The sequence below is a fragment of the Trachypithecus francoisi genome, unplaced genomic scaffold (assembly GCF_009764315.1).
Source record: "Trachypithecus francoisi isolate TF-2019V2 unplaced genomic scaffold, Tfra_2.0 Lachesis_group10, whole genome shotgun sequence".
NCBI lineage: Eukaryota > Metazoa > Chordata > Mammalia > Primates > Cercopithecidae > Trachypithecus > Trachypithecus francoisi.
In genome coordinates, this window is record NW_022681455.1 from 49,622,910 (window position 1) to 49,646,643 (window position 23,734).

The 23,734-nt window shown below is 39.3% G+C and overlaps 1 protein-coding gene across 1 annotated transcript in view; it reads right to left on the reverse strand.

Annotated features, from left to right (window-relative positions):
* Positions 1-274: 274 nt before the first annotated feature.
* The window catches only part of RHAG (Rh associated glycoprotein), a 29,620-nt gene continuing 6,160 nt past the window's right edge, over positions 275-23,734 (reverse strand). Inside the window, exons 2-10 of the mRNA XM_033217414.1 lie at positions 14,086-14,269; positions 12,979-13,129; positions 10,523-10,670; positions 9,617-9,783; positions 6,990-7,127; positions 5,654-5,775; positions 1,693-1,763; positions 1,387-1,464; positions 275-424 (exon numbers count right to left, since the gene is read on the reverse strand). Of these exons, the coding sequence (XP_033073305.1) occupies positions 417-424; positions 1,387-1,464; positions 1,693-1,763; positions 5,654-5,775; positions 6,990-7,127; positions 9,617-9,783; positions 10,523-10,670; positions 12,979-13,129; positions 14,086-14,269 (1,067 nt within the window). The 3' untranslated portion in view covers positions 275-416. The remainder of the gene's footprint in view (positions 425-1,386; positions 1,465-1,692; positions 1,764-5,653; positions 5,776-6,989; positions 7,128-9,616; positions 9,784-10,522; positions 10,671-12,978; positions 13,130-14,085; positions 14,270-23,734) is intronic.

Here is a 23,734-nt window from a genome sequence, read left to right on the forward strand (position 1 = left end):
TCTTCACAGGTTTCAGTTTTATAATTTTGGGAATTGAAGACATAGTGTCTACATTAAGAAACTGATATGTTTACTCTGTATTTACTCACTGCCAAAAGCATTTTGGGACTCCTGGAGAAGATCTATTTGATTGTCTGTTTTATGAGTCACATCCCCTCAATTAATCATTGAAGAGCAAGAGACAGCATCAGACATAAGGACATTTTTACACTAGCCATTTGAGACATAGGATCTATTCACTCTGGTCCACACGTTCTTTGGTTTGGTTACTGCCTTTTTTTTTTTTTTTTTTTTTTTTTGGACTTGATTCTTGATCATGGGAAAGGAAGCTGGAGACCAGGAATGGTGTTTAGACTTCAGGTTCCAGCTGGCTGTGGTCACCATGTCCATGGAAGTGATTGTCGAGTTCTGTCAACCTAGGCAATAATAGTTTATTTCACTGTGCTTGTCAGAAGTTAGTATTGAAATAAAAATATTTTTGGTAATTATTATTCAAGCTTGGAAATAACTGGGAATAAAAATTTTTTGAGTTGAAGAAAAATAAAAGAATAAAATATTTATCTCACCCACCCTGACTACATTCCTGCTTTTGCAAACTAATTCTTCCTGAAATTTTGCTGAGAACACCCAAACATCTATCCTTCTCAAGCTTTGCAGGAAATAATTGGGGAAAAGTATCAATAGAGTAAAGAGAAACTGGAGGATAGAAAGAGGCTGATGTTTTGTTATTCATTTTGATGTGTACTCACTTTTGATGTGTACTCACTCAAATTCTTCAACCTTATGTATTTCACTTGCTTTTGACTACTTTTACCTATGGCATAGTTTATAATTATGTTAAATTTCTTTTTTTTTTTTTTTAACCAAATAAACCTGTGGACCATATATGGTATAAAATCTCACACTATTTCTGATAATTAATATTATTTTTATGAATAGCTTTTTTATGGCTCTCAGAGGAGTGAAACAACATTTACTAACTAAATTCTTTCTTTTCTTTATCTAACTTCTGCTTTAGAAAATACCATAACTTTTGATTTTATCTGGCTGGGCACGTCATCTCAATTTCTCTCTATAAATAGGTAGTTCATTCAGTTCCTTTTTATTTATGTATTTTTCTTTTACACTTGACATCCCATGGAAAGAAAATTTTAAAATTTATTATTTATTATTTTTGTAGAGAGTTGCCCAGGCTGGTCCTGAACTCCTGGCAGCAAACTATCCTCCAGCTTCGGCCACCCAAAGTGCTGGGATTACATGTGTGAGCTACCATGCCAGGCTAATTCAATTTCATCACACACATGCCACACAGATATCTAGGCTTGAAGTGAGTAAAGCTTTCACTAATGAAGCCATCATTCACATTCTTGTTTAGAATACTGTACAGTACCTCCCAATAAACAGAATCATCATAGCAGTCCTGGTCAGATGGCTGTCCCCAAAAAGGCAACTTTAGAATTAAACCTGTGACGGTAGAGGGAAAATGAGTCATGTTGTGATGCTGAAGAGGAAAATCTACTTGCATAGTAGTTAATATCCTATTATAAAATCATCCCCTTTAGCTGGCATAATTACTTTACTGCCAGAAGATTAGAACATTTTTGAATTTAGCAATTGACTTGCTCATTCATTATCTATTGTAAATAATCTGAGAGCATAAGATACAGGGAAGTGTTCACTTTTTATGCTGACCTGTAATCAGACCTCCAACAACTGCTGTTCCGATAGAGGAACACAGTGCAGCTGCCTGCATGGCCACAGACCTAAGGAAACAAACAAAACAGAATCAGTGTCTTTCCTGGACCTCAATCAAAGAAAGTCTCACCCACTGAAGGTGTGGATGACTGCCATCTTCAGGCCAGAGTGTAACATTATACACCAGCAAATTAAGCATTTGTTACAATTTTTCTTTCATATTCTTATTTTCTTTGAAACTCGAGCAGTGTTAGAAAATTCTGAGATACACCTAAAAGAAGAGAATCATCTTTTAATGTAAACTTTGGAAATAAGACTTTCCTTAGAAAGGGTTTAGCACTCTCAAAAAATTGATCCCTGATCTGATGTATTTAATAAATATTGAGTATCCACTCTCTGTCAGTTTCTTTCCTAGGCACTGAGGATAGAGTAATAAATAAAACAACATGAGCTACTATCTATCCTCACTCCATTTTAATGAAATCGTTATGACAAAATTAGAAAAATCTATCAATAAGTTCAGAAAAGCTAATTTCCACATATATTGTAGAGATATCTCATTGAAGATATTTAAGTATATCTCTATATGTCATATTAGAAGTCATTGCCTTAAACTGAAATTAGTAAAAGATTGTTTGTAATTTTGGTAATGAAAAAATGTGATAAAAGGCCATTGAAGTGCATAAAGGTGTTGTATGAATGATGAATGACCTAGGAATGTGGGAATCTTCTTAGCAAAGTGGCTCACTCATAGCAGGCAGTTAATAAAGAGTTGTTTAAAGATTGAATGAGTGACTCCAATGAATAAAACAATAGGAAAATGAGAGTTTTGTTAGTCTTCCAGTCTCATCATCCAAGGGAGAGGATGCACTAAACTCAGATTCCTTTTTTTTCTCCTTATTTGAAAGGTTTAAATATTTTAATATATATAAAAAACTGCACAAGTAACATATAATTGTGAAAACATTAGAAACTGCAGATAACAAAAAGAAGCAGAAAAGTTTAATATTCCTCAGATTGTATCAGAATAAAAATGTAAAATAAAAACATGTATTTTTATAAAAATGCAATCATACTATATTACTTATTTTCCCATTAAATATGTTTTAGGGGTCTGTTTATGTGAGTCACTGTAGATCTGGACCACAGTTTGAATTGCTTCAGGGTATTATACTGTGCAAAGTACTGGTTGCTTCCAGTGTTTCATATTTTTAAAAATGCTGTGAGAACATCTCTTCTGAACAAGCTTATGAACTTGTCTGATTATTTTCTTAATATAAAACCTATCTAGAAATGAGAATATTAGTAAAAGGCTACATATACCTCTTTTTTTGAGACGGAGTCTCGCTGTGTTGCCAGACTGGAGTAAATTGAGGTGATCTCAGCTCACTGCAATCTCCTCCCTCCACATTCAAGCAATTCTCCTGACTCAGCCTCCCAAGTAGCTGCGATTATAGGCGCCCACTACCGTGCCCAGGTCCTTTTGTATTTTTAGTAGAGACGGGGTTGCTCCATATTGGCCAGACTGGTCTCAAACTCCTGACCTCAGATGATCCACCTGCCTCGGCCTCCCAGAATGCTAGGATTACAGGTTTGAGCCACTGCGCCTGGCCTATACACTTCTTAAGAACTTTTCCAAATAGAAAATTGTACAATTCCGATTCCAATTTTTTACTTTAGCCACTATTCAGTATTATTATTATTCATTCATGCCTTATCACTTTGATAAGTGAAAAACTGGTAGCTTGTTTTAATTTGCATTTCTTTGATTATGAATGAAGTTGAGTATTTTATATATACTTATTTATTTGATTTTCTTCTTTTGTAAATTTCCTGTTATTTTTACAGGAATTTGCCAAGATCTTTTACAAGGTCTTAAAAGATATTTTTGATAACAAGTGTTCTGTGATCAAATAAACTTGGAAAACAATGACTTATACAAAATTGACAGCATTACTAAAGTTATGCTGCCATAATTTGCAAAAATGTCCCTTAAGAATATTAACTTTCCCTTGTTCTATGCTTATCAAAAACCTGATTTGCATTTTAATATTCTGAATAGACACATGTAAGTAGTCCTGGCTCTCAGGCGGTATTTTATTTGGTGTGAGATATGTAAATTTTACCCAAGTGAATGGACCTTCAAGGCTTGCCCCCCTTCCCCTCTGATATTCCTCTACCTCCTGACCCCACCAATGAATAAATTGAGAAGATGTTTCTAAATCTGCATTTCCAAGGACTAGACCCACAACTCTGAGACTTACCCAATGTCTGACCACCCAGCGAGGCCTGCCCTTTGAGAGCCAAATAGACTAGTTTTATTGCATCTGTGAAACTGGTCTAGGCATGATGCTCAAGAATTCTTAACCATAGGCACCTCTTTGTGTGTTTGCACAGTGTATGCACACTGCAACACTGAGGAGTTGAGCTCATTCACACATGCTTTTATCACGTTTAATTTGCATTAAAATATTTTCGCATTTGATTTCTGCAGTCTCAGGAACTGAAAAAGATGTGCATATTCTGGAGTTGTCTTCTAAATTTGCAAAAAGGGTTAAAAAACATATAGAAGAAATGTGTCAACTGTACATATGAAGAAGGAAGCAAACTACATAGTAGGAGATATGATTAAATGAGTTTTTCAAGTATGTACTATTATTGATCTCAACGGGGTTAAATTTTAATCTGCTAAAATTGAAGATAAGATTTTTCTTTTTAAATTAGTGGTCATTCAGACATTTTTAGACACATATTTCCCTTTTCTTCATGCTTTCAATTGGATTTAAAAATTGAGCGTTCTACTATGCAGCCATAAAAGAAAATGAGTTCATGTCCTTTGCAGGGACACAGATGAGGCTGGAAACCATCATTCTCAGCAAACTAACACCACAGGAACAGAAAACCAAACACCACATGTTCTCACTTATAAGTGGGAGTTGAACAATGAGAACACATGGACATAGGGAGGGGAACATCATACAACCGGACCTGTTGGGAGGTGGGGTACAAGGGGAGGGAGAGCATTAGGACAAATACTTAATGCACACAGGGCTTAAAACCTAAATGACTGGTTGATGGGTGCAGCAAACCACTATGGCGCATGTATACCTATGTAATAAACCTGCAAGTTCTGCACATGTATCCCAGACCTTAAAGTATGCACAATTGTAAAAAATTGAGCATTCTGATTCTTCTTTATTTACTCTGAGGGATCTGGACTCTATGATCTTCCTAGCTTTTTCACATGGATGACGTTCATACCAAGTCGTTCCAATATTGTGGCATCGCTTCCATTCTCCGGGGTTTGCTTGATAGTTGTTTTTCCTCTGGTCATTTAAGTAAACATTTATACTCAACTCAGGGAAGAATCTACGTCTGATAGAGCTAGAAGGGATTTTGGAGAATAAATATTCCAATCTTCTTATTTTACAGAGGAGAAGACTGAAAACCAGAAATGCTGAGTGATACCTCAGAGGTCACGTAACTAGTTAGTAGCAGAGTTGGGGCCATGTACCAGTGTTGTTGATTCTGTAGAACTAACTACTTTCTGTATTATTCCAACTCATTCTTCTTTGTATGGATTGGATGGAACTGACTGTTCAGTTCATCATATGTGCCTCCTCCTCCATTTTGGAGGGATCAAGAAAAAGACTAAGCCTTCTATAATCCAACTGTGATTATCAAATTTCCCTATCTGCTAGGAGACAGTTGTTTCTGGTAAAGACATTTAAAATAAAATTGTTAATTTTTTAAAATTAACAATTTCAGTTAAGATGCCTCTTCCAATATAATTTTATTCTAATGATCTTCTCTCTCAGGTGCGTCTCTTTGGCTCCAGTAAAGACAATCAGACCATGGTCAGAACTGCTAAAATGAAAACTCTCCCATCACTAATTTCTCAAAGTGAGAGAAAACATCATGGGACCACAGGGGGTGGAAAACCCATTCTTTTACTCACGTGTTGGAGGCGCCCAATGCTACTGCTGCAATGCCTGCAAGGCCTCCTATTACACCAGGTAAGCCGTGGAGGTTATGGACCCCACATGTATCATGGATCCTCAGTTTAGTAGTAAAAAGTGGCTAAAATTGTAAAAGGAGGAAAGTTTATTATTTTGTTAAACGTATAGAACTGAAGCAGAGCTATAGCTGAGCTCTATTCTTCCATGCAGAATTATTTTATAAGTATTTTTTATGTATATTTAAGGTATACAACATGATGTTATGAGGTACATATAGAGAGTAAAAAAAGTCACTATAGTGAAGAATATTAACGTCTCCATCATCTTATATAGTTATTTTTTTGTTTTTGTGGTAAAAGCAGCTAAAAATCTCATTTAGAATAAATCTTGTATACAGATATACAGTACAATTTTACTACTATAATCCTGATGCTATGCATTGAGAAGTGTTCATTCTGTATTTCTGCTACTTTGCATTCTCTGACCTACATCTCCCCATTTTCTTCTCCACCCAGAAGAAATTTTGTGTATAGCACAGATCTCCATCCACATCTGAAGTCCACTTAAGTTAAAGGATTTGAGTAGATACTTGTGGCAAAACTGCCCATTTCAGTCTTTAGTGGATGGGTTTGAAGGGAGTCATTTCACATCCTACTGCTTCTCACCTACTGATGACATCCTAAATCTCTCTCTCTTTCTTTTTTCTTTTGAGATGGAGTCTCACTCTGTCACCCAGGATGGAGGCTAATGGCGCCATCTTGGCTCACTGCAACCTCTACCTCCCGAGTTCAAGCAATTCTCCTGCCTCAGCCTCCCCAGTAGCTGGGATTACAGGTGCCTGCACCATGCCTGGCTAATTTTTGTAGTGTTTTGTTTTGTTTTTTAGTAGGGATGAGGGTTTCACCATGTTGGCCAGGCTGATCTTGAACTCCTGACCTCAGGTGATCCTCCTGCCTCAACCTCCCAAAGTGCTGGGATTACAGGTGTGAGGCACCATGCTTGGCTGACATCCTAAATCTCTTAAAAGAGCAGAGTCCTTAATTACTTAAGACAAATAACAACAACTCCAAAGGAAAGTAATGTCCATGTACTTAACATTTAATTCAAACTAAATTATAAATAATTGATATCAGATTCTTTCCTGTTACACAGAAGTTAGGGCAGAGTAGAGCCACTGAACCACTGAAATGGGAGTAGTATTTCCTAAAAGAAGGCAAATGGCCTCCAAATAAAAATGTTTATAAAATAAAACTTTATAGCTTTTTTCTGCTGGTGGGATATGTGAGAAAAATGGTGCATATTCAGAGTTTGACTCAGAACATCTGCCATACTTACAGTCAGGAACTTGTATCCAATCACAGAGACCACTCCTGCAATGCTCCCAATGGTCATAGAACCGAATGGGTGAATTGCCATATCCGCACAAGTGCCCACGGCAACTCCTCCAGCAAGGGTGGCATTCTGAATGTGAACCTGTGTGAGCAGCAGAAACATAAACGAAGCAAGCTGGAGGATGGAGAATTCAGAAGGATCAGAGGATTCTAGAGTTCAAGCAACCCATATCACATTCTTCAGCTGAAAGGGCTATTGGTTCTTTTTTAAAAAGAGGGTTGTTTGGATTTATAGAAGGTCTTTTTTTCGAGAAGTTGACATTTGGTATCTTTCTTGCCAGTCCCTTGTAGTGAATGAATAATCAGTTTAACTCATTAAGGCCAGTGGTGGAAGGCATTTGAGAAAATCAAAAGATGTTGTAGTGGGAGGGTAGGAGTGTTTAGAGTAAATATTCTCGCAATGTTTTGTCTATTTGTGCAGTTTTTGGAACACATTTGTGGTTATCATGAACCAAAAGATGACTATGGCCACCGTGTGTTTTGTAGTCTATGATATTCCAATATTCAAAGAGGAAATGTAGAGACATTGAAATGTACACATTACATATGAAAGACAATAGTTTTTGCAAATGTCACTGGATTGAGGACATTTGAGGATGAAGGAAAGAGGAATTGAATTTTTTTTTTTTTTTTTTGAGATGGAGTCTTGCTCTGTCTCCTAGGCTGGAGAGAAGTGGCGTGATTTTGGCTTACTGCGACCTCCACCTCCTGGGTTCAAGTGATTCTGCTGCCTCAGCCTCCCTAGTAGCTGGGATTACAGGTGCACGCCACCATGTCCAGTTAATTTTTGTATTTTCAGTAGAGATGGGCTTTCACCATGTTGGCCAGGCTGTTCTGGAATTCCTGACCTGAGGTGATCCACGTGCCTTGGCCTCCCAAAGCACTAGGATTACAGGCATGAGCCACCGTGCCCGGCCAGGAATCAATTTTTGTTTAGCAGAATTTCTCAGAAAAATTACAGTCTGGCTGTTCTGTCTGAGAAGCAGAGGTCATCGTACTTTTAAAAGAGAAACACTGAACTGTGCAATTTTTTATTTTCTTGTTTTTAATGACCTCTCATGAGACAATTTGTGGAGAATTAAGATACATGTTCTCAGCTATGCTTAAAAAGTAAATTACAGGCCGGGCGCAGTGGCTCAAGCCTGTAATCCCAGCACTTTGGGAGGCTGAGACGGGCGGATCACGAGGTCAGGAGATCAAGACCATCCTGGCTAACCCGGTGAAACCCCGTCTCTACTAAAAAATACAAAAAAAAAAAAACTAGCTGGGCGAGGTGGCGGGCGCCTGTAGTCCCAGCTACTCGGGAGGCTGAGGCAGGAGAATGGCGTAAACCCAGGAGGCGGAGCTTGCAGTGAGCCAAGATCCGGTCACTGCACTCCAGCCTGGGCAACAGAGCGAGACTCCGTCTCAAAAAAAAAATAAATAAATAAATAAAATAAAAATAAATAAATAAATAAATTACAATAGCCTTTTCCTCCCCACTCCACCCCACCTGCCCCACCCAGCTAGAAAGGTAGACTGGCTGATCTGACGGGTTACTCCTTTACTGGTGTTTCTCTAGCTCATAGGCAAGAAACTCAAGAGACTAATCTGGGGAAATTTTAAAAATATTTTATTTTGAACTAATCACAGACACATAAAAGTTGTAAAAATACTACAGAATGTTTCCATATATCCCTTGTCCATTTTCTCAAATAAGATGTTAATCTTACATAACCATGGAAAGGAAATTAGCATTGATAACATACTAGTAAAGACCTTATTTGAATTTCACTATTATTCCCACTGAAATTTTTTCCAGTATCTTATTGAAGATCTCACATTGCATTTGGTTGTTATTTCTTTGAGAGGAATGTTTGCAGTTGGGAAATAGAATCAGTGTGCATCATCCCACTTTCTTTTTCTGCTGTTTGATAAATCTTGTTTCTAAGAAATCTTTTCTCAGAACTTGGGAGCAGTTAACTCTATTATTAAAGAAATATACCTCAAATCAAAGATTTTTACAAGACTACCTTCATTCTCTACTAGACCGTAAATTCCTTGAGAACATTTTTTAATTTTCCAGGGTAATTTTTATTATTATTATTTTGTGTGTGTGTGTGTGAGACGGAGTTTTACTCTTGTTGCGTAGTCTGGAGTACAATGGCACACTGCAACCTCCGCCTCCCAGGTTCAAGTGATTCTCCTGCCTCAGCCTCCTAAGTAGCTGGGATTACAGGTGCCCACCACCACGTCTGGTTAACTTTTTGTGTTTTTTTTGTATTTTTATTAGAGACAGGGTTTCACCATGTTGGCCAGTCTGGTCTCGAACTCCTGACCTCAGGTAATCCTCCTGCTTAGGCCTCCCAAAGTGCTGGGATTACAGGCATGAGCCACTGCACCCAGCCTAGGGTACAGATTTGATGAATAAGTGAATTAATGAATAAATGTTGCTATTTTTAAACATTCTACAAAGTCCACTTCTGATTTGTCTTCGGAGTTCAGCAGTGATGTGGAAATTACCTACTACTTATCTGAGCAACTGTCAGTGTCGTGAAGTGAAATTTCCATGAGGGCTAAGGCGGCACTTACCATGTTGAGCTTGCCTCGGTGCTCCACTAGGCTGGAGAAGGCAAAGGCTGTGACCACAGAGGCAGCGAGAGAGAAGTATGTGTTTACAATGGCCCTGGACTGTTTGTCTCCAGGTTCAGCAATGGCCGAGTTAAAGCTGGGCCAAAACATCCATAGAAAGAGAGTCCCTGTAGTGAACCCAAAGAGGGGATATTAGTTCTGAATATGGAAGACAGTCCAAAAGATGCAGCTTGCTTTATTTATTTATTTATTTTTGAGACAGAGTGTCCCTCTGTCGCCCAGGCTGGAGTGCAGTGGCTCGATCTCTGCTCACTGCAACTTCCACCTCCTGGGCTCAAGCAATTCTCCTGCCTCAGCCTCCTGAGTATCTGGGATTACAGGTGCGGGCTACCATGCCCACCTCATTTTTTTTTGTATTTTTAGTAGAGACGGGGTTTCAGCATGTTGGTCAGGCTGGTCTCGAACTCCTGACCTCGTGATCCACCCGCCTTGGCCTCCCAAAGTGCTGGGATTACAGGTGTGAGCCACTGCGCCCAGCCTGGAGGATGTAGTTTCCTTTGGCCACTGACAATGTATCTCTTTAGGCTTGATTATCTACTGTTAAGAGAAAAGAGGAGAATTGAGCCAGCATAAAGTAGTATGCAAAAGATCCTCCTTTTTTCAAAGTTTAATTAAATTTACTATTATTATTTTTTAGAGATAGAGTCTCACTGTGTTACCCAGGCTGGACTCAAACTCCTGGGCTCAAGCAATCCCACCTCAGTCTCCTGAGTAGCTGAGGCTACCGTCGTTCACTACCATGCTTGGCTTGGATTTTTTTTTGAGCATCTCACTCCTGTGTTGAAGTTAACCTTCCTTGGCCCCTTTTCAAATAGATAAGATTCAAGCAAGTTTATCCATACTCACCAATCATTGCAAACAAGTCTGAGTAGTAAGTAGACTCTTCATTTTTATGCCCCCTTCTCAGTCCAGATCGATACAAGATGCCTGCTACAGCCAAGCCAAAGTAGGCCCCAAAGGCATGGATCGTCATTGATGCTCCAATGTCAGAAGCCTGAAGGGACAAAATAACATTCATATAAATAGAGGTGAACCTGAAACTCATTTATGGGAGGAAAGTCAATGAAAGAATTGCGTTGTTGGTTAAACAATTTAAAAAAATTAAAGAGGGACAGAAAGATTGTGTCAGAGAAAGAGGGGTAAAACAGGGAGTAAAATAGAAATAGCACAGAATTTGGGGCCACACACAACTGACTTTCAATCCTAGGTCAGTTACTTCCTTGCGATGTGACTTTAGACAAATTATTAAACATCTCTGATCTAAGGGTTCTGTAAAATGGGGAAATATTACCCACACTCAACAGAGTTTGTGGTGAGACTTAGATAAGACCATATTTCTAAAGCACTAGTTCCCTAGTGGGCACACAAGACATGCAAGGTTACTTCTCTAGGTGATGGAGATTTTGAGTGAAATATGTATTGCACAGCCTGGCATGGTGGTGCCTGCCTTGTAGTCCCAGCTACTGGGGAGGCTGAGGCAGGAGAATGACTTGAGCCCAGGAGTTTGAGGTTGCAGTGAGCTATGATTGTCACATTGCACTCCAACCTAGGTGACAAAGCAAGAACTAATCTCAACTAAATAAATAAATAAAAAGATACTGCTTGTGATAAAAAACGAAGATGATATGTTCACTTGAAATTGCAATTAAAGCTCACTTAATTGTAATTCAAGACTTGAAACTTCAAAAAACCAGAGTTTTTACCCATATTTGTTTTTTTATTTGGCTCTATGATGACCTGAAAACCAGTTGAGGTCCCAGATTCATTTGAAGAGATTTAGATTCCTCTTTAGGATATGGTGTGGATTTGACCCAGTTTTCTACATTTCCATCCCCTAGAGGGAATACTCAGAGGGTCAAATTCTAGACATTCATCTGTACTTATAGACAGTAAGATGACACACATCTATTTATGAAAGATTTTCAAATTTAAGTAAAAATGGTCTCCTAGTTGTTGTTCCTTTGTTTGCTAGACATAGACAGACCCAGTCCCCTTGAAGATCCACACATGGTTGGAATGAATCAAATATCTTCCCAGTATATATGAGCTATCTAGCAATCTTTACCCTCCCAGCAACACTTAGTCCCCTCCCAGCTGGAAAACCTTGCTTTGCTTCACCAGGTGGCTTCAGGAAGATGGGAGGTGGTGATTAATCATGCTTGGACTTTCCAAATACCATGTGAGCCTGTGCCTCTCTTGAAATGCTCACATATTTGTAGGCAAAATAACCTTCTATTTTTCCCTTTGGAATCATCGAATAAGTCTTCATTCAGCTAGCACACAGAGTTGACAGAGTCTTTATTAATCGGACCCACTTACGTTGGTGGTTTCATCTGGTATCAGTCAAGTCCTTTCACCTTACTCTAAAAGTTTTCTTTTAGTTCTTCATCACCATTTCAAGACTGTGGTTGTTGTTACTTTGGCTTGAAGAACGTTTCTCTCCACTAGTTACTTGAAAACTTCTAGGTATCTTTTAGGTCCAGTGTAACTGTCACTTCCTCAGGGAACCCCTCCTTGATTCTACAATCTAAACTAATCTTCCAGTTACACTTTCTCATAGTCCCACCATACATATTTTTCATAACATGTATTGCAATTTATATTAACATTTGTTTGTTTGTGTCTTTGGATGGGTAGATGAATGTGCAATTCTTTATTTGTTTTCTGTCTCTCCCACTAGAGTGTAAGCTCTATAAAAACAGGAACTTTCATATTTTGTTTGTTATTGAGTCCCTAACATCTAGAAAGTTGTCAAAAATATTTGCAGTTGAATTGATGTTAATAGAAATGTAAACAAAATCACAAAGTACTAGAGAGTGCCCAAAAATGTTCTTTATTTATTATTCCTGGGAGGAATCAATGAAATATTTGTGGAGAAAAAAGTTTGACTGAGGCCTTAACAAAAACCACTACAAGGCTTTATATAGGGCTATTCACCTAGTAGTAAAAATATAAAAAGGAATTGATCATTGATAGGCAAAAGAAGAGTTGAGGAATCAGAACAATCGAGGTGAATTCAGACTCTGGCAACTCATTCAGTATCTGTGATAATCAGTTTTTATGGTGTATATATATGATAATAAAAATAATACCTACCATGCAGTGTTGTTGTGAAGATGAAATGAGATAATATTTACAAAACTCCTACTTAACAGTAGGCACTCCGTAAATGATGGTTATTGTTACTATTTGCTATGGTATCACTCACCAAGATTTGCTCCCATATACCGTAGACACCCATTGTTTTTTGTTGCCAGAACTGATGCCCAAAGCTAGGTAAGTATAAATTTTCTAACTCTTACCTTAAATATTTCACCAACCAGATATTCATTGCCAGCAAATACAGCAATTTCTATAATTGTCATGATCAGCATTTGGGTGGGGCTCGTTTTTCCCAGGACAGCTCCAAAAGATATCAGAACTGTGGCTGTACTGAAGTCTGCATTTATCATGCTGAGGGGAAACAAGAATAAATTGAAGAGTAATGCACACCTAACATAAAACTGACCAAAGTGCAATCACATCTCCCACCAGGCCCATCCGGTGCTTCCCAGACTTACTCATCATCTCCCACTTCCTACTCCTCCTCCAACTAAAGAGTGTCTTTAGTTGCTCTAATGTACATATTTTAACTTACCTTTTATCTCATTTAGGGTTTTACTTTATGTTCGTTGATTTAATAAGTTAATTATTTCTGGAGTGTGAGTTTACTATTGCACAACAAGAATACATGTTTACATTTTAGAAAAAATCTGAAAAATAACGAATGGGAAATTTTTGCTCCCTGTAGCTGAGATGGAAGGAATAATACTTTTATGGAGGAGGGTTTCTCATACCCTCAAAGTCAAACCAGAGAGGTTACAGATATGAATGTATTATCCAGCTCAGTAGAGCAAGGCATTGATTCAGATTTTTGAATTTCAACAATTTTCTGTTACATAAGGGAGGCAATTTGCCAGTCGGTACAGTAAATGACAGTGGACTACCAGAGAAACGATTGATCTGAAAATGCAATGGCTGAAACATAAATAATTGTTTTAGTCCGTTTGTACTGCTATAACAAAATACCATAAACTGGGTTGTTTATAAATAACATAAATTTATTTCTTATGGTTTTGGAGACTGGGAAGCCCAAGATCAAGATGCTGACAGACTTGGTGTCTGATGAGGGCTCCCTTTCTGGTTGGTAAGTGGTGCCTTCCAGCTATGTTCTCACATAGTGGAAGGGGTGAGGAGTCTCCTGTGGACCTCTTTCACAAGGATGCTGACCTCATTCATAAACACTCTGCCTTCATGACCTGGTCACCTCCCAAACCCCCCACCTCTTAATATCATCATGTTGCAGGTTAAGAGTGTAATATATGAATTCTGGAGGACACAAACATTCAGCCCATAGTAAAGATGCTCACTTTTTGATTCCAATGGTAATTTTCTGTCCCTGGCTATGCAGGATTCCCTGTACAACAGTGCCCCACTGGAGGCCCAAAGCAGCAATGAGTAGGTTGATACCCACACTGCTGAAGCCATACTTCTTCAGGAAGGTCATGAGGAAGCCAAACCCAACAAATATCATAACATGTATATCTTGGAACACTGGAAAAGAGTAAAGGAAAAAAAATCTGCATTAGGAGAGCATGAAGAAAGTATTGCATCATAGTATAACCCACGTATTAAGTGCTACCACCTTTGTATAACACACTGGGAAAAGAGAGCATTATCTGGGAAGCAAAAGTTTAGTTCCAACGCCAGCTTGACTACTTACCAACCAAGAGACTTTGGCAAGTTATTCAGTGTTGGAGCTTTTTATTGGGAAGACTATGCACTATTACAACAGTGTGTCTTTCATCCTGTTCCTGAGGAATTTTTCATTGTTTTCCATGTGAAGACGGCCTTACAAAGCACAGAGCAAGCATCACCCTTTCTTGCACTTTACCAATACTCCCAGGAAACAGAATATTTTCTCTTTTCATTTACATAGCTTTGTGTATATAATTCAGCTTTATCATTTGTCATGCTATATTAGCATTTATTTAGCATTTGTCAAACAATAATAGTCAATAAGGTGTCCATCTCCTGCACTAGATTGTGAATTTCTTGATTGAAGGAGTTTGGGCACATTCATACTTGACTCTCTTTAACTTGGCCTAGTAGCTTGCATATCAGATAGGAAGCAGTATGTTTCTTTGATGGATGAGTCTCCATTCATCAAATGTGTATAATAGCACCAGCCACAAAAATCTTACCAGATCATTATTTGAGTCAAATGGGATAATCTCTGTTAGCACTTTATGAACCATGAAGCATTAATAAACATAAAGGCTGTATCCTCTTCAGTAGCAAATATTCAATTTGGTGTCTGGGGATATGGGCTCAGGCACCTGAATTCAATCACATGATTGTGTGACCCTGGGCAAGTCACTTACTCTCTATGAGCTTCAGTTTTTCATCTGCAACATTGTAAAGGCCCTATTTCACAGAATAATCCAAGTGGGATCACCTGTGTAGGAGGATTGGGGTACAATAAAGTATTATACCAATAAAACATATGATCAAATGCAAGAGAGCGAAAATATGAACTCTTCAAGAAACTGACAACTAAGTTGGTAAGACATATATATGGATAAGCCATATATGAAATTGACATTTTTGACTGGAAATAGTCCTTTGATCTGAAGGGAGGATCTGGACAGTACATAAAGCATCCACTACAGTGGACAAACCTGAGTGGGGTACCATAGTCTCTCTCTCTCTCTTTTTGTGGTGGGACCGGGGGGGGCGGGAGATGGAGTCTTGCTCTGTCGCCCAAGATGGAGTGCAGTGGCATGAACCCGACTCACTGCAATCTCCGCCTCCCAGGTTCAAGAAATTCTCCTGCCTCAGCGTCCCAAGTAGTAGCTGGGATTACAGGCGCATGCCACTGTGCCTGGCTAAGTTTTGTGTTTTAGTAGAGACAAGGTTTCACCATGTTGGCCAGGCTGGTCTTGAACTCCTGACCTCAGGTGATCTGCTCTCCTCGGCCTCCCAAAGTGCTGGGATTACAGGTGTGACCCACCATGCCTGGCCCCATAGTCTCTTTTTAATTAAACATTACCATTGTGGCCAGAGGTTTAAGTGGAAATAGGTATGAGGGAGGATATGCCTAGAAAATATGTCCCAGAAGAAACCGACATTAAAGGTCAATTAATTTGCCCAAAGGTTGAAGTCAGGATTTGAACTCCAACCTGACTTTCCTGATTTCTCTGTTCATTGAGCACTGTAAGGGGAATAAAATGACCAAAGCAGAGCTCTGGCTTCCGAGGCACACAGAGACGTTACTACTTCTTGGCTCCTCTCTACTTCTGTTCTGCCATCAGGCTCAGGGTGTTGAGGGTAAGAGACTATGGTACACTACTCAGGCTTGTCTACTGCAATGGATGCTAAGATGCGCTACCCAGATGCTCCCTTCAGATCAAAAGACATACCTCCCATTTTCCCTGGCTGTCAGGAGTGCTGCCAGATGAAGCCCTAAGCTCTCAATTCTCTCTGGAAAATGCTGTTGTTTTGCTCAAGGTCGTAGCTCTTCCCTAGGGTAGTCTGGATACAAAAACCGATTCACATGAGCAACCCCTTGTTTCAGAAAATGACCACCTAAACCTGGACAATCCTAGCTTCAGAGCCTCCTGCAGGGTCAGCTGAGGACTTCTACTTCTCTCCTCAAATCCTTTTCCCTCAAGTGTTGATCCTTAAGGTGTTGATTCCTATCCTATACCTACCCAGGGTACCCTGGAACTGAGATTTTTACCTGACTCGCTGGTGGGCACTTGTCAGTTAATATCAACTTGTTTCCCTTTCTGCTTTTTGAAGTATAGATAATCACATATATTCATTTTTCTTTACACATCGATTTGCCGGTATTTAATTTTTATATGTAAAAATTTGATCTAGATCATAGAATAAATTGGAGGGGAACTTAGAGGATATGCATGATTCTTACTATGGTTTTACTAAACCTTTATGGGACTCAGTTTTTTTTTAAGGAATACTTGGATTACATGATGTCTGAAGTGTCTTAGCTCTACAATTTATTTTATTTCGCATTTAGGTCAAGACTCTAAGACACAGAGAAGTTAGGTAACTTGTTTATAGTCACAAAGTAGAATAAAAATAAGGACTCAGTTTTTTTCATTTTGTTCATTTTTTTCAATTACACAAAGTTTTTTCTAACATTCTTTTTTTTTTTTTCTTAGAGCACTCTGGTTCTCCCTGTAATCTATTGATTTTAAACTGCGCAGTTACCAACTGATATGGTTTGGCTCTGTCTCCACCCAAATCTCATCTTGTAGCTCCCGTAATCCCATGTGTTGTGGGATGGACCTGGTGGCAGATGACTGAATAATGGAGGCAGGTCCTTCTTGTGCTGTTCTCGTGATAGTGAGTGGGCTGGAGTGCAGTGGTGCAATCTCGGCTCACTGCAACACCCGCCTCCTAGGCTCAAGTGATTCTCCTGTCTCAGCCTCCCAAATAGCTTGGGTTACAGGCATGGGCCACCATGGACGACTAATTTTGGTATTTTTAGTGGGGACAGGGTTTCACCATGTTGGTCAGTCAGGCTGGTCTCGAACTCCTGACCTTGTGATCCACTCTCCTTGGCCTCCCAAAGTGCTGGATTATAGGTGTAAGCCACCACGCCTGGCAATCTGATGGTTTTATAAACAGGAGTTCTCTGCACAAGCTCTCTCTTTGCCTGCTGTCACCCATGTAAGACGTGACTTGCTCCTCCTTGCCTTCCACCATGATTGTGAGGCCTCCCCAGACATGTGGAACTGTAAGTCAAATAAACCTCTTTCTTTCATAAATTGCCAGTCTCAGGTATGTTTTTATCAGCAGTGTGAAAACGAACTAACACACCAACTAATTTAAGAAATTGTTTTATTAATTTCATAATTTCTCTTAGTGGAACAATTGTTCTGCAGAGCTCACCCCTCTTCCCCTTTGATGGAAAACCAGACATTTTATATTGGGGTAAAGAAATTTCATATATTAACTGTGCTTCAATATTTTTCCCTCTTCTGATGTAATTATTGTTACTGCTTTTTGCCACAAGGGGGCTTAAGAACCTCATTTATTATTTAAATTAATAAGAGCTTAAAAAGTTGTGGAGGTTCTTGAATGATTCGGTATGAAAGGTACGAATAAAAAGGTTTATAAACAACTAGGATTATTGCATTATCATTTATCCTGCTTTAAGAGTTTGTGGTTGGGGACCAGGGAGAGGGCCACAACTATAGTTGTGTGGTACAAGGCTCTGCCACCAAAGGAATACAGTGTCCATTTCATAGAAGAAAAGGAATTTCTTTAGGGGTTTGCACTTTGGAGAAATCTTCCAACAGGTTTTAAGGATTGTCAAGTCTTGTCTAAATCAGTGATTCTCAACAAGAGGTAATATTAGCCCCCAGAGTACATTTGACAATGTCTGGAGACATTTGTGGTTGTTGCAACTTGAGTAGGTAGAGTGGTGCCACTGATGTCCTGAGGGATGCTGCCAAACATCCTGTGGTGAATAGGACAGCTTCCCACAAGGAAGTATTGGGCTCAAAGTGTTAAGGATGCTGCTGTGGAGAAATCTTCATCTAAATCAACTATGCTTTTAAGGATTAATAGTAACTAATATAAAACTTTCATTTTCTTTAAATGTTTTATACCAAAACAGAAAATGCTGGCTTGATTTACTTAAAAAATTCTGCCCAGTAGCACAGCAAATTTTGCACTCTGTTTTGGGCCAAGATAGCAGGGTGGAGGGAACCAGGTGCCTACGTTTTCCTTGCTCTTTTCTCCCATTCTTTGCTGCCCCCTGAGATCATAACAACTCAGTGTTTTTTATTTCAAGCATTTTCCTGAAAGTTGTTAACAGAAAATAAAAGAGGATAGTGAAAACTATAAAAGCGAAGAAATCTGAAGGCATTAGAATCCTACACTGTTCTTAGCAATCCCATCTCCCTGACTGTGATAAGTTGTGTCTTTCACATTTATTTATTTATTACTGATTATTTTCATTTATTTATTTATTTATTTTTTTGAGATGGAGTCTCACTCTGTCTTGCCCAGGCTAGAGTGCAGTGGTGTGATCTCGGCTCACTGCAGCCTCTGCCTCCCAGGTTCAAGCGATTCTCCTGTCTCAGCCTCCCAAGTAGCTGGGACTACAGGCATGTGCCACCACACCTGGTTAATTTTGTATTTTCAGTAGAGATGGGATTTCACCATGTTGGCCAGGTTGGTCTCGAACTCCTGACCTCAGCCTCAGCCTCCGAAAGTGCTGGGATTACAGGCATGAGCCACTGTACCTGGCATCTTTCACATTTAGAGACACATCACACTGATCAAAAACACTGTGTCAGCTCTACGCTAGCTAGTAATTTATATTCCATTCTAATTGTTTACTAGCTGTGTGTCTTTGGATAACCAGTGAATCGCTCTGAGCTTCAGTTTCCTCATCTGTAAAATGGGACTAATACTTCATAAGGCTCCATGAGGGCATGTGTTTTATTTACCTCCTCATGTCTCCAGTATCTGGTACAGAGTACATGTGAAATATATCCAGAATAAACATGTAAACTCGGGTGTACATCTAACATCTAACAAACTTTTATGTTTTGATATTGGTGTATATGAAGGATTATCACAGTTAGGCTCAATCTTAAAGGAGACCACTATATTTAGCCATTTTCAAATAGCCAAACCTGTTTCTTAGCTATTAGTTGATGACATGCATAAAACCCCCCACATTTATCAGTTGTGTAAAAAACAATTGCATCTCTCTCTATGTGTAAATATTTGTTTGTCTGTTTATATCTTTATATATTTTAAGCTCACAGTGCCTTATCTTGGAAAACATCAGCAAGTGCTTTGAATTCTACAATTTTTGTTTAGAATACAGGGATATAAGATCACTCAACTTGATATTTTCACTGAGTAAACTCATTTTCCCACAAAGATTATATTCTCACCCTTTAAAAGTTGATTGATGTTAGTGAAGACCAAGAAATATTTTGGCAAATCTGTTGGAGACAATAGATCCATGTAGACAAATTTGGCCTAAATTCCTACCTGATAAACAATGCTGCCTATATAATGCAGTGGTTAAAACACAGGTTTTGGAGGCAGACAAATGTGGGTTAGAATCTGACTAAGCACTTTCATTTACTAAACATTTGATCTTGGGCAAATTGCTTATATCTTTCTAAACCCCAATTTTATCATAAGTATTTCTTCTTAACATGTGTATTCCAAGGGTTGTTTTGAGGATTAGAAAATAAATACACAGTAAGTTTACACAGTGCCTATGACAAATTAAGTATCATTATAATCAGTGGTTTTATTATAATTTAAAATTTGTCCTACTTTTCTGCTAAAAATAAATTTGGATTTGAGGTTGGTAACCAGAACCTGACAGGATACAATTTCACCATCGTCATTACCATCACCACCACCATCAGCAGCATCAACATCCTCAGCATCATCTCATTCATTAGTAGAGTTTAATTTATGTTGTTAATTTTGTTCTATTCTACTTTTATGTCTTGCAATAGGATATCTTGCAAGTCCTAATGTATTGGTCTGTTCTCACAGTTCTAATAAAGACATACCCAGGACTGGGCAATCTGTAAAAGAAAAGAGTTTAATTGACTCACAGTTCCACAAGGCTGGAGAGGCCTCACAATCATGGTGAAAGGTAAAGGAGGCACAAAGTCGTGTTTTACATGGCAGCAGGCAAGAGAGCTTGTGTAGGATAACTCCCCTTTATAAAACCATCAGTTCTCATGAGATTTATTCACAGTCACAAGAACAGTGCAGGAATGACTGGCCCCCATGATTCAATTACCTCCCACTAGTTCCCTCCCACAACACATGGGAATTATGGGAACTACAATTCAAGATGAGATTTGAGTGGGAACACAGACAAACCATCTCATTTTGCTCCAACCCCTCCCAAATCTCATGTTCTTGCATTTCAAAACCAATCATGCCTTCCCAACAGTCCCCCAAAGTCTTAATTCATTTCAGAATTAACTCAAAAGTCCACAGTTTCATCTGAGACAAGGCAAGTCCCTTCCACCTGTGAGCGTGCAAAATAAAAAGCAAGTTAGTTACTTCCTAGACACAATGGGGGTATAGGCATTGGGTAAATACTCCCATTCCAAATGCGAGAAAATGGCAAAAACAAAGCAGCTACAGGCCCCATGCAGGCCTGAAATCCAGTGGGCAGTCCTTAAATCTTAAATTTCCAAAATGATGTCCTTTGACTCTATGTCTTACATCCAGGTCATGCTGATGTGAGAGGTGGGTTCCCATGGCCTTGGACAGCTCTGCCCCTGTGACTTTGCAGGGTACAGCCCCCTCTCCAGGCTACTTTCACAGCTAGAGTTGAGTGTCTGTGGCTTTTCCAGGTGCTGGGTGCAAGCTGTCAGTGGATTTACCATTCTGGGGTCTGGACGATGGTGGCCCTTTTCTCAGCTCCACTACACAGTGCTTTAGCTGGGACTCTGTGTTTGGGTTTGCACCCCACATTTCTCTTCTGCACTGCCCTAGCAGAGGTTCTTCATGATGGCACTTCTCCTACAGCAAGTTTCTGTCTGGACATTCAGGCACTTCCATACATCCTGTGAAATCTAGGCAGAAGTTCCCAAACCTCAATTCTTGACTTCTGTGCTTCCATAGTCCCAATACCACATGTAAACTGCCAAGACTTGGGGCTTGTACCCTCTGAAGAAACAGCTGGAGCTGTACATTGACCCCTTTTAGCCATGACTGGAGCTGACACAGCTGGGATACAGAGCACCATGTCCTGAGGTTGCAAAGAGCAGGGAAGCCCTGGGCCTTGCCCATAAAACCATTTTTCCCTCCTAGTCCTCCTGGCCTGTGATGGAAGGGACAGCCATGAAGGTCTCTGACATGCCCTGGAGACATTTTCCCCATCGTCTTGGTGATGAGGGAACATTTGACTCCTGATTACTTAATGCAAATTTCTGCAGCTGGATTAAATTTCTCCCCAGAAAATGGGTTTTTCTTTTCTACTGCATCATCAGGCTGAAAATTTTCTAAACTTTCATGCTCTGTCACCTCTCAAATGCTTTGCAGCTAAGAGATTTCTTCCTCCAGATACCCTAAATTATCTCTCTCAAGTTCCACAGATCTTTAGGGCAGCGGCAAAACTATGCCAGCCTCTTTGTATAGTAAGAGTGACCTTTACTCCATTTCCCAACAAGTTCCCCATCTCACTATCACCATTTTGGTCTAAGCCATTTAACAAGTCTCAAGGAAGTTCCAAACTTTCCCACATCTTCCTGTCTTCCTCTGAGTCCTCCAAACTGTTTCAATCTCTGCTTGTTGCAGAGTTCCAAAGTTGCTTTCACATTTTTGGGTATCTTTACAGCAGCATCACACTCTACCTGTACCAATTTACTGCATTAATCTGTTCTTACACTGCTAATAAAAATATACCTAAGACTGGATAATTTATAAAGGAAAGTGGTTTAATTGACTCACAGTTCCACATGGCTCGGAAGGCCTCACAATCATGGTGGAAGGCAAATGAAGATCAAACTCATGTTTTACATAGTGGCAGGTGAGAGAGCTAGTGTAGGATAACTGCCATTTATAAAACCATCAGATCTTGTGAGACTTACTATCACGAGAACAGCACAGGAAAGACTTGCCCTCGTGATTCAGTTACCTCCCACTGGGTCCCTCCCATGACATGTGGGAATTTTGGGAACTACAATTCAAGATGAGATTTGGTTGGGGACACAGCCAAACCATATTACTTAATAACTCAACATGTTAAAATGTAACTGATTATTAGAACTCACTCTCTACAACCCAAAAGAAACAAAATGAAACAAAACTCTCCTTTTCTTCTATTTCCTATATATATGTATATATGCCAGCTGCTTGGAATGATGTCCACTCCATCCCACACCCAACACTTTGCGTGTGTGTGTGTGTGAGAGAGAGAGACACACACACACACCCGGGGAGGGGGGGGGAGGGGTAGAGAGAGAGAGAGAGAGAGAGAGAGAGAGAGAAACTTGCTCTGTCACCCAGGCTGGAGTGCAGTGGCTCACTCACTGCAGCCTTGACCTCCTCCTGCCTCAGCCTCCTGAGTATCTGGGATTACAGGTGCACACTACCACACTTGGCTAATTTTTTATTTTATGTTTTGTAGCAACAGCATCTCACTGTGTTTTCCATGCTGATCTCAAACTCCTGGGCCCAAGTGATCTTCTTGCTTCAGCCTCCCAAAGTGCAGGCATGATCCCAACCCCAGTACTCCTTTACCTGAAAATCTAGATACTTTTTAAGAATCATTCTCTGAGTGTTACTGGACACAGCTGCCACGTTGTGCATATCCCTCTTGTTTTATTTCATTTGTTTGTCTGCTTTGTTGCTCTGTGTGCTCATTTATCAGTTATTTAAATAGACCTGATGGAACACTGCCAGTTAGACACTTTTGCAGGAGAAAGTGAATGCAAGTCTTAAGATAGGAGTCATTGGGTGGCTTGTCTCAAAGAACTCAACAGAAAGTCTGCCACTTGTAGCTTTTTAGGAACTGCCTCAGTTATTCATAAATAAATAGATTACCAGTGAGGGCCATTGCAAATTCATCTAATTGGTAACTATATGGGTCTTATTCAGAAAAATTTTGTTTGTAGACTAACTGGTGAAAATCACAAAGTTCATTTTCCAGTTAAAGTTTGGTTGGATTTCTTGTTTCATTTTGTTCTGCTTTTTAGTGGCTCAAGGCTGGCAAAGTAGTTTGCTATACATATAGTTTTTTGGCCTTAGTGAGTTCCAGTCTTTTGAACCAGTGGAGTTGTATTCTAAACTCATCTTTTTTTGAGAGAATAGTATCCTTAGGGCAGTATCTTCCTTCCTCCCTCTAAATATGTTATTTTTACATATTTCAAATATTTAGAAACGAGAATACAATAAACACTTATATACTATTCACTCAGATTTATCAGTTATTAATATTTTCATACTTGCTTTCTGTGTTTGTGTGTGTGTGTACATCTCCTAAGC